Source organism: Coregonus lavaretus (assembly GCF_964263955.1).
Source record: "Coregonus lavaretus genome assembly, chromosome: 24".
NCBI lineage: Eukaryota > Metazoa > Chordata > Actinopteri > Salmoniformes > Salmonidae > Coregonus > Coregonus lavaretus.
In genome coordinates this window covers 31,559,871-31,573,811 of record NC_140011.1, presented here as the reverse complement: position 1 = coordinate 31,573,811, position 13,941 = coordinate 31,559,871, and the positions used below count along the sequence as shown (strand labels likewise).

Sequence of the window (13,941 nt, the reverse complement as noted above, 5' to 3'; positions counted from 1 at the left end):
CTGCTTACCTATTGCAGATTCAGTCTTCCCAGCCTGGTGCAGGTCTACAATTTTGTTTCTGGTGTCCTTTGACAGCTCTTTGGTCTTGGCCATAGTGGAGTTTGGAGTGTGACTGTTTGAGGTTGTGGACAGGTGTATTTTATACTGATAACAAGTTCAAACAGGTGCCATTTATACAGGTAACGAGTGGAGGACAGAGGAGCCTCTTAAAGAAGAAGTTACATGTCTGTGAGAGCCAGAAATCTTGCTTGTTTGTAGGTGACCAAATACTTATTTTCCACCATAATTTGCAAATATGTGATTTTCTGGATTTTTTTTTCTCAATTTGTCTGTCATAGTTGACGTGTACCTATGATGAAAATTACAGGCCTCTCTCATCTTTTTAAGTGGGAGAACTTGCACAATTGGTGGCTGACTAAATACTTTTTTCCCCCACTGTATCTACAATACAAAATCCATGTGTACGTGTGTGTAGAGTGCGTGTCTTATCAAGTGTATGTGTAAGCGTGTGTCTGTGCCTATGTGTGTGTGTCTCTTCACGGTCCCCACTGTTCCATAAGGTGTATTTTTATCTGTTTAAAAAAAAAATCTGATTCTACTGCTTGAATCAGTTACCTGATGAGGAATAGAGTTCCATGTAGCCATGGCTCTACGTAGTACTGTGCGCCTCCCACAGTCTGTTCTTGACTTGGGGATTGTGAAGATACCCCTGGTGGCATGTCTTGTGGGGTAAGCATGGGTGTCCAAGCTGTGTGCTAGTATTTTAAACAGATACCTCGGTGCATTCAGTATGTCATCACTTCTTACAAAAACAAGCATTGATAAAGTCACTCTCTCCTCCACTCTGAGCCATGAGAGATTTACATGCATATTATTAATGTTACCTCTTCGTGTACATTTAAGGGTCAGCCATGCTGCCCTGTTCTGAGCCAATTGTAATTTTCCGAGGTCCCTCTTTGTGGCACCTGACCACACGACTGAACAGTAGTCCAGGTGCGACAAAACTGGGCCTGTAGGACCTGCCTTGTTGATAGTGTTGTTATAAAGGCAGAACAGTGCTTTATTATGGACAGACCTCTCTCCATCTTAGCTACTGTTGCATCAATATGTTTTGACCATGACAGTTTACAATCCATGGTTACTCCATGCGGTTTAGTCTTCTCAACTTGCTCAACTTCCATATTATTTATTACAATATTTAGTTGAGGTTTAGTGTTTAATGAATGATTTGTCCCAAATACAATGCTTTTAATTTTTTTAATATTTAGAGCTAACTTATTCCTTGCCACCCATTCTGAAAAGAACTGCAGCTCTTTGTTAAGTGTTGCAGTGATTTCACTCACTGTAGTAGCTGACGTGTATAGTGTTGAGTCATCCGCATACATAGACACACAGCCTTTACTCAAAGCCAGTGGCAAGTCATTAGTAAAGATTGAAAAAAGTAAAGGGCCTAGACAACTGCCCTGGGGAATTCCTGATTCTACCTGAATTATGTTGGAGAGGCTTCCATTAAAGAACCCCCTCTTTGTTCTGTTAGACAGGTAACTCTTTATCCACAATATAGCAAAACAAAACAGCTCCTACATATTTGTATCATAGATTTCTCTCAGCCAATCATCGGTCATTTGTGTAAGTGCTGTGCTTGTTGAATGTCCTTCCATATTAGCATGCTGAAAGTCTGTTGTCAATTTGTTTCCATTAAATGGCATTGTATCTGGTCAAACACAATTTTTTCCAAAAGTTTATTAAGGGTTGGTAACAGGCTGATTGGTCGGCTATTTGAGCCAGTAAAGGGTGCTTTACTATTCCTGGGTAGCGGAATTACTTTATCGATGTCACCACTTCAATCAGTGAAGATGAAGGGGAGGAGACAAGTTAAATAAAAAAATGTAAGCCTTGAGACAGTTGAGACATGGATTGTGTATGTGTGCCATTCAGAGGGTGAATGGACAAGACAAAATATTGAATTGCCTTTGAACGAGGTGATAGGCTGTTCTGAGGGCAAAAGTGGGTGCAACTCAATATTAGGAAAGTGTTCATAATGCTTTGTACACTCAGTGTATATACCCAGTGAAGGCAAAGAACCTTGAGGGTTTTATCCCTACCCCAGAGTGTAATGGGGATTTTAGAAATCAACAGCTAACAAAAGCTAACCCAGTCACATCAAACACTGAAATGAAAGCTAACATTTACTTTTAATTTGTTTGAGGTGTTTTCCATTGACATTTAAATTCGTATTAATGATGCTGCTGCATGATTTCAGAAAAATCCCTAGCTAATGTCCGACACCGTTATTTCTCTATGCAAGGGGAAGATTGAATTGCAACATTGTTGCCGAGGTCTGAGTGGAAAACAGCAAGGTTCATACAAACCTGTGCTGTTGCAAACTAAATGCTAGCTAGAAGCAAGAGGAAATAATGTGTTTAATAACAGCATATACTCTTAGATAAAAAAGGGGTTCTATATAGAGCTTTTTGGTTAATTCAAAATGTAACTGCCATTCCGATTTAAAAAAACAACTGCCAATCCATTCCACCATGATGACACGAGGATGGTGGCTGAACTAACTTGCAACTAGCCTATAAGCATGTTATTTTTCAATGTATTAAGGTCAGCAAAGATGAACATTTAATTCAAATACATGAAGCCAAAGTCATATGATAAACTTTAGGCTATTAGAATATAACGTTATTAGAATTTGAGCACTTTTGTAAGCTAACTTAGCTAGCTAAACAGAAAAAGCTAGGCTACTTTGATTAGCCACTTTACAAGCTAGCCAGCTACAGTAACCCTTTCAAATAAACATTATTTTATATTATGGGATATGTCAAATAGAGCTACAGACCCAGCCTGACATTGGCAATTAGCCAATTTTCTTTTATTTCAGTTTGGAGTCAATTGAGGGGACTAGCCTATGTTTCATGAAGCCATTAGAAGACTGTTGCTGACTGAGAGGAAGTAAGTTATGTATACATTATTTATAATAGCCTAGTTAATCATTACATTACTTTTAACACACTATTTATGTTTTTCTCAAGTCTGGCAGCATCCCAGAACTATCAGAGGCAGAGGATCTCTCTTTCGGCTGCTGCTGACGACAACTGCATGTAAATTGTTCTTCTGCATCATGATAATTATATGTCTGCATAGCATTTTGTATGCAGATTAGCTTGTGCTTATTTCTGAAGATTAACTCATGTTTTGGCTCCTTTTTTCTTCTCCTCTGGAGCCAGTCATGCAGGTAGCCCAGTGGCTAAAGAGTTGGACCTGTGGGCGAAAGGTGGCCAGTTCAAATCCAGGGGCGTGCGTCGGGATAAAAACGGGCGGAATTGATCTGACAAATTGAGGGCTGCTGGGTTCACATCCCCAAAACATTCCCTACTGTTTTGCCCTTGAGCAAGGCCCTTAACACCACAACATGCTCTTAATCCAAGGGCGCTGCATGTGGCTTGAACCTGCGCTCGTCTCAACTGTATGTGGGAGGGGGGTATTGTAAAGAAGTCCACCAGAGTTGATATGGGCCATCATTCAAACAAAGAGATGCCTCCCTGGCCACCAGTGCATATTTCCAAACTATGAAGCTTTTTACCCTCTCCACTGTGACCCGTTGATGTGGATGCTGGCGTGCTCTCTCTGCTGTCTGCTGTAGTCCACAATCAGCTCCTTCATTTTATTGACGTTGAGGGAGAGGTTATTTTCCTGGCACCACTCTGCCAGGGCTCTCACGTCCTCCCTGTAGGCTGTCTCGTCATTGTTGGTAATCAGGCCTACCACTGTTGTGTCGTCAGCAAACTTGGTGATTGAGTTGGAGACGTGCGTGGTTACTCAGTCATGGGTGAATAGGGAGTACAAGAGGGTGCTGAGCACACACCCCTGTGGGGGCCCCGTGTTGAAGATCAGTGTGGTGGAGGTGTTGTTGCCTACCTTCACAAACTTGGATCGGACCGTCAGGAAGTCTAGGACCCAGTTGCACAGGGAGGGGTTCAGACCCAGGGCCCTGAGCTAAATGATGAGCTTGGAGGGCACTATGGTGTTGAAGTCTGAGCTTTAGTCGATGAACAGCATTCTTACATAGATATTCCTGTTGTCCAGGTGGGATAGGGCAGTGTGCAGTGCAATGGAGATTGCGTCGTCCATGGATCTGTTGAGGCGGTATGCACATTTTACTGGGTCTAGGGTGTCGGGTAAGGTGGAGGTGGTATGATCCTTAACCAGCCTCCCAAATCACTTCATGGTGACAGAAGTGAGTGCTACAGAGTGATAGTCATTTAGTTGAGTTACCTTCACTTTGTTGGGTACAGGAACAATGGTGGACATCTTGAAGCAAATAGGGACAACAGATTGGGATAGGGAGAGATTGAATATGTCCGTAAACACTCCAGCTAGCTGGTCTGCACATGCTCTGAGGATTGTCAGTAATGAAGGCAGATCTTTTTTTTTGTATAGTCTGTTTACAACTCACACAACCAAATTTGGCTTTTAAAAGGATATACAAGTGATTTAGTTGTCAATGCAATAAAGCACACACAGATTATAAAGCCTTGAGGGTTAACACGCTTGAATGTCTTACTCACATCGGCCGCGGAGATCAGGAGGACACAGTCCTCGTGAGCGGCGGGGGTACATGTCGGTGTTGTTTTCCTCGAAGCAGGCGAAGAAGGTGTTTAGCTTGTCCGGAATAGAGGCGTGTCCGCGATTTGCCTGGCTTCCCCTTTATAATCTCTGTGTGTGCTTTATTGCATTGACAACTAAATAATTTGTATACCCTTTTAAAAGCCATATTTGGTTGTGTGTTGTAAACTCAGACTATCAAAAGTATTTTTCTGCCTTCCTTACTGACACGCTCCTATTAATCCTTTCTGTGCAATTTCAAGTTCCTCTCGCCCCTAAATATTTATTACACTACTATTCTATCTGTCCCTGTCCATGAGCCCTGTCTAATAAAGCTGTGTGTTGACTGTTTCCTCTGCAGAGCCCAAGTTGAAAGGCATTGTGACCAGGCTGTACAGTCAGCACGGATACTACTTGCAGATGCATCCGGATGGCACCATGGACGGCACAAGGGACGAAAGCAGCTCCTTCTGTAAGTGTGTATAGTGTGTGTGTGTGTGTGTGTGTGTGTGTGTAGCATGGTTAATGTGCAGTGTGTAGTGTGTGTGTAGCATGGTTAGTGTGTAGTGTGTAGTGTGTGTGTGTTTGTATCATGGTTGGTGTGTGGTGTGTAGCGTGAATGAATGAATGAATGAATGACATTTTATTTTCATGCCAATTGGCAACCCATCCCTTAAGGATGAATTGACACATAAAGAAACATTACGATCATTCCCAGGGATAATTCAGTGATAATTATTCCGGTGTTCTGCGCACCGCATAAATAATTAAAAAGTAATCAATACATAATAGTAGATAAGGTAATCCAAGCAATAATAAGAGCAGTAAAATAAAAAGGTAAAAAAGTTTTTTTTTTAAATACTGATAAATAAATACAGATAAAATGAAACGGAAAGCATTTAAACCTGGTCTGGTACAAAGAAGATTCAAGCGTGAGACATAGAGGACTACACACAATTTATATACATACGTGCACTTTGCTATATGTCTGGATTTAATTTAATTATTGGTCACCCTTTTTATTTTATTCCAGGCTTTATAAAAAAATCGGCAAACGGAAATACACAATGTACAAAATAACATTTCAATTTCTCTTCATGGCTCAGCCACATAATGCCAGGGTATATCTTGTGGCCTTTCTGGAATAAGGACAAGCGTATATCGTGGTAGAAAGGGCAGTAGAGGATACAATTAATTTAATTGTCTATCTCTTCAAATCAAATCAGATTTTATTGGAGCACATACACGTGTTTAGCAGACGTTATTGCAGGTGTAGCGAAATGCTTGTGTTTCTAGCTCTGACAGTGCAGTAATATCTAAAAAGTAACATCTAACAATTTCACAACATATACCCAATACACAAAAATCTAAGTAAAGCAATGGAATTAAGAATATATAATAAATATATGGATGAGCAATGTCAGAGTGGCATAGACTAAGATACAGTAGAATACTGTACAGACCCTACACCCAAATGAGGGCACTACGTTCATCCACCTCTGGCCAGCTAGCCCCCCTACCTCTACGGAAGCACAGTTCCCGCCCAGCCCAGTCAAAGCTATTCGCTGCTCTGGCACCCCAATGGTGGAACAAGCTCACCCACGACGCCAGGACAGCGGAGTCACTGACCACCTTCCGGAGACACTTGAAACCCTACCTCTTTAAGGAATACCTGGAATAGTATAATAGTAATCCTTCTACCCCCCCTTTACTACCACTGTCTTTTGTCTAAACTAACACCTGACTTATTTCACCTGCTAGCACTGACTTGTTTAAAGAAATGTACTTATTTTGATCGAGATGTAGTTGTCCCTGATTGCACTGACTTTGCTCACAGCTGCTTGTTTGCAGAAGTGTACTTACTGTGATCAAGATGTGGTTGTCCCACTGGCTATCCTAAGTTGAATGCACCAATTTGTAAGTCGCTCTGGATAAGAGCGTCTGCTAAATGACTTAAATGTAAATGTAAATAGTATAGAATACAGTATATACTGTACATATGAGATGAGTAATGCAAGATATGTAAACATTATTAAAGTGACTAGTGTTCCATTTATTAAAGTGGCCTGTGATTTCTAATCTATGTATATCAGGCAGCAGCCTCTAATGTGCTAGTGAAGGCTATTTAACAGTCTGATGGCCTTGAGATAGAAGCTGTTTTTCAGTCTCTCTGTCCCAGCTTTGATGCACCTGTACTGACCTCGCCTTCTGGATGATAGCGGGATGAACAGGCAGTGGCTCGGGTGGTTGTTGTCCTTGATGATCTTTTTGGCATTCCTGTGACATCGGGTGCTGTAGGTGTCCTGGAGGGCTGGTAGTTTGCCGCCGGTGATGCGTTGGGAAGACCGCACCACCCTCTGGAGAGCCCTGTGGTTGCGGGTGGTGCAGTTTCCGTACCAGGCGGTGATACAGCTCGACAGAATGCTCTCAATTGTGCATCTGTAAAAGTTTATGAGGGTTTTTGGTGCCAAGCCAAATTTCTTCATCCTCCTGAGGTTGAAGAGGTGCTGTTGCGCCTTCTTCACCACATTGTCTGTGTGGGTGGACCATTTCAGTTTGTCAGTGATGTGTACGCAGAGGAACTTGAAGCTTTCCACCTTCTCCACTGCGGTCCTGTCGATGTGGATAGGGGGGTGCTCCTGAAGTCCATGATCATCTCCTTTGTTTAATTGACATTGAGTGAGAGGTTATTTTCCTGGCACCACACTCCCAGAGCCCTCACCTCCTCCCTGTAGGCTGTCTCGTCATTGTTGGTAATCAAGCCTACTACTGTTGTGTCATCTGCAAACTTGATGATTGAGTTGGAGGCGTGCTTGGCCACGTAGACATGGGTGAACAGGGAGTACAGGAGGGGGCTGAGCACGCACCCCTGTGGGGCCCCTGTGTTGTGGATCAGCGAAGTGGAGGTGTTGTTTCCTACCTTCACCACATGGGGGCGGCCTGTCAGGAAGTCCAGGAACAAGTTGCACAGGGCAGGGTTCAGACCCAGGGCCTCGAGCTGAATGATGAGCTTGGAGGGTAATATGGTGTTGAATGCTGAGCTATAGTCAATGAACCGCATTCTTACATAGGTATTTCTCTTGTCCATATGGGATGGGCCGTGTGCAGTGTGATGGCGATTGCATCGTCTGTGGATCTATTGGGGCAGTAAGCAAATTGAAGTGTGTCTATGGTGGCAGGTAAGGTAGAGGTGGTATGATCCTTGACTAGTCTCTCAAAGCACTTCATGATGACAGAAGTGAGTGCTACAGTGCGATAGTCATTTATTTCAGTTACCTTTGCTTTCTTGGGTACAGGGACAATGGAGGCCATCTTGACGCATGTGGGGACAGCAGACTGAAATAGGGAGAGATTGAATACGTCCTTAAACATGCTCTGAGGACGCGGTTAGGGATGCCATCTGGGCCGGCAGCCTTGCGAGGGTTAACACGCTTAAATGTCTTACTCATGTCGGCCACGGAGAAGGAGAGCCCACAGTCCTTGGTAGCGGGCCGCGTTGGTGGCACTGTATTATCTTCAAAGCGGGCGAAGGTGTTTAGCTTGTCCGAAAGCAAGACGTCGGTGTCCGCGACGTGGTTGGTTTTCCTTTTGTAGTCCGTGATTGTCCGTAGATCCTGCCACATACGTCTTGTGTCTGAGCCGTTGAATTGCGACTCCACTTTGTCCCTGTACTGATGTTTTGCCTGTTTGATTGCCTTGTGGAGGGAATAACTACACTGTTTGTATTCTACCATATTCCCAGTCACCTTGCCATGGTTAAATGCGGTGGTTCGCGCTTTCAGTTTTGCGCAAATGCTGCCATCTATCCACAGTTTCTGGTTAAGGTAGGTTTTAATAGTCACAGTGGGTACAACATCTCCTATACACTTCCTGATCAACTCAGTCACTGTGTCAGTATATACGTCGAGGTCACAATAGTTAGTTACATAGTCTTTCCTCTTCCATTTCACCATTATACCGACCTGTCTCAATACACATGGGCAATATCCCTGAACTTACTTACCTGTGCACATAGCGATTGTCAAGGTGCGATGTGTATGCGGCGAGTGAAGTCAAGCGCAGGACACAGAGATACTAGCAGACTTACTTTACTGAATGTAAAGCACAAAACAAAACCTCCGAACCTGGAGGGAAAAACACCATACACGTAATATGGAAAATACAGCAATGCCGAATACCGACTAGACACAAAACAATAACACACAAATACCAAACGTGAGACAAGGGTAATTATAGGCTATACAATCAAACATAATAGACAACAGGTGTAACTACTCAAGACAAAACAAGACAAACAACGAAACATCGATCGGCAGTAGCTAGTACTCCGGGGACGACGAACGCCGAAGCCTGCCCGAGCAAGGAGGAGGAGCAGCCTCGGCAGAATCCGTGACAGCGATCTCTTGCTTTTAGGTAGGTTGTACATAATTTATCCCTTACACACAAATTCACCCTTAATCAAACAAAAGGTTCTCAATTTGGGTTTGTGATTAATATCCTCCACCCATCTCTTTTTATATTGCATCGTCAGTTGTTTTTTAATAGCATCTATGTCTCCCTTAATTTGGTTTCAAGGTCAGACATTTCAGTTGCTGAGGCTCCCCGATAGAGAGATCCCATTGAAAAACTTTGCTGGCAATTGGCATATCCATCAGTCTATTCCAAAGTCTCACCATGCAGGCCTTCCATCTCACCTCACATTGTTCCCAGCCCATGTCACCAGCTATTACCAATATAGGTGCAAACTTGTGGATACCTAAAAAAAGTATGTATTGCTCTGTTATGGGCATGTTCGTTTTTGAGATACCTCTTAGCACCCCACACTCCTGCTGAATAGTTAATAACAGGACACACGCACGTCTGATACAGTTTGGAATACGTGGCATAACCAATATATTTGAGTGTTTTTGTTTTTCCTACAACTTCCTCAAGAGCTCTATTTACTGAGTCGGCCAGGGCAGATGTGCCATATAGAAAGGTCATATTTTCATCAAAATAAATAAATATATTATAAATATTTATAATTGCTAGTAAACTCAAGAATTTCTTCACCAAAACAAAACTGAAAAAAATACTAATTTGAGGTAAAAAAGGAGTTGGAGCACTCGACAAAAAAAGGCAGAGATTTATTTATTTTTGCTCACTTTAATCGATTGTACAGGATGCGAACAGATGACTGATGTTTCAACATCAAGCTGATGTCTTCCTCAGAATTAGTCATTTTGGAAGTTTTTGTTGGTAAGCCATTCTCATTGTTGCTGCGCACCCCTCCTTTATTTTGTTCGCTGAAGCGCGAAGGCCCACCTGAAAACTGAAAAACACTTATTTTAGTACCAGGTTTTCTAAAATGCATTATCTGTGGGTTTTTCCTGATTTGTGTCACAACTTCCTCCGAGGCTGCCTCCTCTCCTTGTTCAGGCAGGCTTCGGCGTTCGTCGTCACCGGCCTTCTAACCACTGCCACTTATCATCTCATCATTCCATTTGTTTTGTCTTGTTTATTACACAAACCTGGTTCATATCCCCTTATCAGTACATGTATAAGTGTTCCCTCTACCCCCTTGTCTTTGTGTGTGATTGTTTATTGTGAGGATAGTGAAGCTCGGTGGAGCTCCTTGTATTTTGTATCGCCGGGTTATTTTTCCCCATGTGCCTTGTTGGTTCCAGTGCGCCTGTTTTGCACACTGGACTGTTTTGACGCTTTACTGCGTAACTCTGTATTCCGGAATAAAGCCTGTTATTCTGTGATTTACCCTCCTGCGCATGACTCCTTCAAATCACCCATCACAGATTGATCATGAGTCTCCATCTTTTGCAGCAATTGACTATATATAACATTTTCTGCAGGTCTTGTTCAGTTTCTACCATCAAAATAATATCATCAGCATATAAGAGTATACTTAACATTTAATCATATCTTTATTCCAATATTTAACTGTTTAATTTATTTTGCCAAATCATTAATAAACATAGCACACAGAGTCAGTGATAAGGCGTCTCCTTGTTTTACACCCGGGGGTGTGGGAAACCAATCTGTAGGATATTCGTTAACACGCACACAGGCATTTGGTGCTGTGTAGAGAGACTAGATTGCGTGAAAAAATGTATCATCAACCCCTGTCTTTATCAAACTATGGGCTAAAATATCCTAATTTTCTGGAAATCAATGCAACATGCAAAAGTAGGCTTATTTTCCTGTAATCTATTTCTGACTATTGTGCAGACCGAGAAGATGCGTTCGATACAGGCTCTGGATTAGAAGATGCGTTCGATACAGGCTCTGGATTTACGAAAACCATTTTGTTCCTCCAAACATGTATTAACCTACTGTTGAGGATGGATGAATATAATTTATAGACTGTATTTATTCAACTTATGCCTCCATAGTTCAGTGGCACAATACTTTTGAAGATTTGGGAATGGGATTCACTATAGACTTACTGTATACCAAGTGGATGCCAGTATACTGTATACAAAACCATTTAGAACATCAGTTAATTTAGGGGATTTTATAATGTCATTAGGCAGTTCATCATTAGGCCGTCATTGTAAATAAGAATGTGTTCTTAACTGACTTGCCTAGTTAAATAAAGGTAAAATAAAAAATAAAAATTGCCAAATGCTTTCCCATTTTTTGCATCGTCAATCGCCTTCTTAACTTCTACCACGGACAACTCCTCACTTAGGTACGGGTTACATATATAAAAGGGTTCTGACATTTTGTTTTCAAGTTTAGTTTTCAGGGAATGTGTCTTTATACACTGGGGCCTATGCTCTTACAGCGATACTAGATACTGGTATACTGCTGGGCCTACTGAAATATTTACACCTTACCCACATACACACCACACAACACAATGTATCACCCATCACTCCATTCACACCAATTCATGCTATACATATACTATTCTACCCACGTATTGTTCAGATATACTATATTCTATCCACATACTGTCCATGTCTAAACATCCCATCAAGTACTGTATACATATACAGTTCCAGTCAAAAGTTATTTTTACTATTTTCTACATTGTAGAATAATAGTGAAGACATCAAAACTATGAAATAACATATGGAATCATGTAGTAACCAAAAAAGTGTTAAACAAAAAAAAATATTTTATATTTGAGATTCTTCAAAATAGCCACCCGTTGCCTTGATGACAGCTTCGCACACCACTCTTGACATTCTCTCAACCAGCGTCACCTGGAATGCTTTTCCAACAGTCTTGAAGGAGTTCCCACATATACTGAGCACTTGTTGGCTGCTTTTCCTTCACTCTGAGGTCCAACTCATCCCAAATCATCTCAATTGGGTTGAGGTCGGGTGATTGTGGAGGCCAGGTCATCTGATGCAGCACTCCATCACTCTCCTTCTTGGTCAAATAGCCCTTACACAGCCTGGAGGTGTGTTGGGTCATTGTCCTGTTGAAAAACAAATGATAGTCCCACTAAGAGCAAACCAGATGAGATGGCGTATTGCTGCAGAATGCTGTGGTAGCCATGCTGGTTAAGTGTGCCTTGAATTCTAAATAAATCACAGACAGTGTCACCAGCAAAGCACCCTCACACCATCACACCTCCTCCTCCATGCTTCACGGTGGGAACCACACATGCGGAGATCATCTGTTGTGGCAAAATGGCTTAAGGACAACAAAGTCAAGATATTGGAGTGGCCATCACAAAGCCCTGACCTCAATCCTATAGAAAATGTGTGGGCAGAACTGAAAAAGCTTTTGCGAGCATGGAGGCCTACAAACATGACTCAGTTGCACCAGCTCTGTCAGGAGGAATGGGCCAAAATTCACCCAACTTTTTGTGGGAAGCTTGTGGAACACTACCCGAACCAAAAATCTCATATTTGGACTCATCAGACCAAAGGACAGATTTCCACTGGTCTAGTGTCCATTGCTCGTAATTCTTAGCCCAAGCAAGTCTCTTCTTCTTATTGGTGTCCTTTAGTAGTGTCACTGGTGTAGAGAGAAGTAGGCAGGAGGCAGTCGCAGGTTTAGAACTACTGAATTTATTTAAGCACCATAGATCAAAGTGGGACGAAACCCAAACGCTGTTGTGCTCAAAATATATCTTCATAAACGAAAAGGTACAGGGCGAACCCAAAGTGCAAATATAAAGTACTCAGGAAATAGTAGGAGAGATTCCTCTCAGGAAAACAAATAACATTTACAATGACCGACAAAGACAAATGGCAGAGGGAGTATATATACAGTGATAGAGTGGGGATTGGAACCAGGTGTGTGTAATGATGACGAGACAAGTCCGGGGTTGATGAGCGAAGGGCATTTGCCAGTAGTAGGTTCTGCAGCAGCTAGATGGCCGGCGACGCCGAACGCCTGAGCTGGACAGGAAGGGGAGCCAAAGCGAAGACTGGTGTGACAAATGGTGGTTTCTTTTTAGCAATTCGACCATGAAGGTCTGATTCACGCAGTCTCCTCTGAACAGTTGAGGTTGAGATGTGTCTGTTACTTGAACTCTGCGAAGAATTTATTTAGGTTGCAATTTCTGAGGCTGGTAACTCTAATGAACTTACCCTCTGTAGCAGAGGTAACTCTGGGTCTTCCATTCCTGTGGCGGTCCTCATGAGAGCCAGTTTCATCATAGCGCTTTGAAGAATCTCAAATATAAAATATATTTTGATTTGTTTAACACTTTTTTGGATACTACATGATTCCAAATGTGAAATTTTTCATAGTTTTGATGTCTTCACTATTATTCTACAATGTAGAAAATAGTAAAAAGAATAAAGAAAAACTTGAGTAGGTGTTCTAAAACTTTTGACCCGTAATGTAAAGTTGAAGTCGGAATTTTACATAAACCTTAGCCAAATACATTTAAACTCAGTTTCACAATTCCTGACATTTAATCCTAGTAAAAATTCCCTGTCTTAGGTCAGTTTGTCACGTTCGTTGAGTACAGGATTGGACCAAGGTGCAGCAAGGAATGCATATACAGTGGGGAAAAAAAGTATTTAGTCAGCCACCAATTGTGCAAGTTCTCCCACTTAAAAAGATGAGAGAGGCCTGTAATTTTCATCATAGGTACACGTCAACTATGACAGACAAACTGAGAAAAAAAAATCCAGAAAATCCCATTGTAGGATTTTTTATGAATTTATTTGCAAATTATGGTGGAAAATAAGTATTTGGTCACCTACAAACAAGCAAGATTTCTGGCTCTCACAGACCTGTAACTTCTTCTTTAAGAGGCTCCTCTGTCCTCCACTCGTTACCTGTATTAATGGCACCTGTTTGAACTTGTTATCAGTATAAAAGACACCTGTCCACAACCTCAAACAGTCACACTCCAAACTCCAC

At 41.9% G+C, this 13,941-nt stretch overlaps 1 protein-coding gene across 1 annotated transcript in view; it reads left to right on the top strand.

Annotated features, from left to right (window-relative positions):
* Positions 1–13,941, top strand: part of LOC311099724 (fibroblast growth factor 11-like) — a gene marked incomplete at both ends in the record, with an annotated part of 73,281 nt that overhangs the window by 26,721 nt on the left and 32,619 nt on the right. Inside the window, one exon of the mRNA XM_084140462.1 lies at positions 4,973–5,083. Coding sequence (XP_083996588.1) covers positions 4,973–5,083 — 111 coding nt within the window. The remainder of the gene's footprint in view (positions 1–4,972; positions 5,084–13,941) is intronic.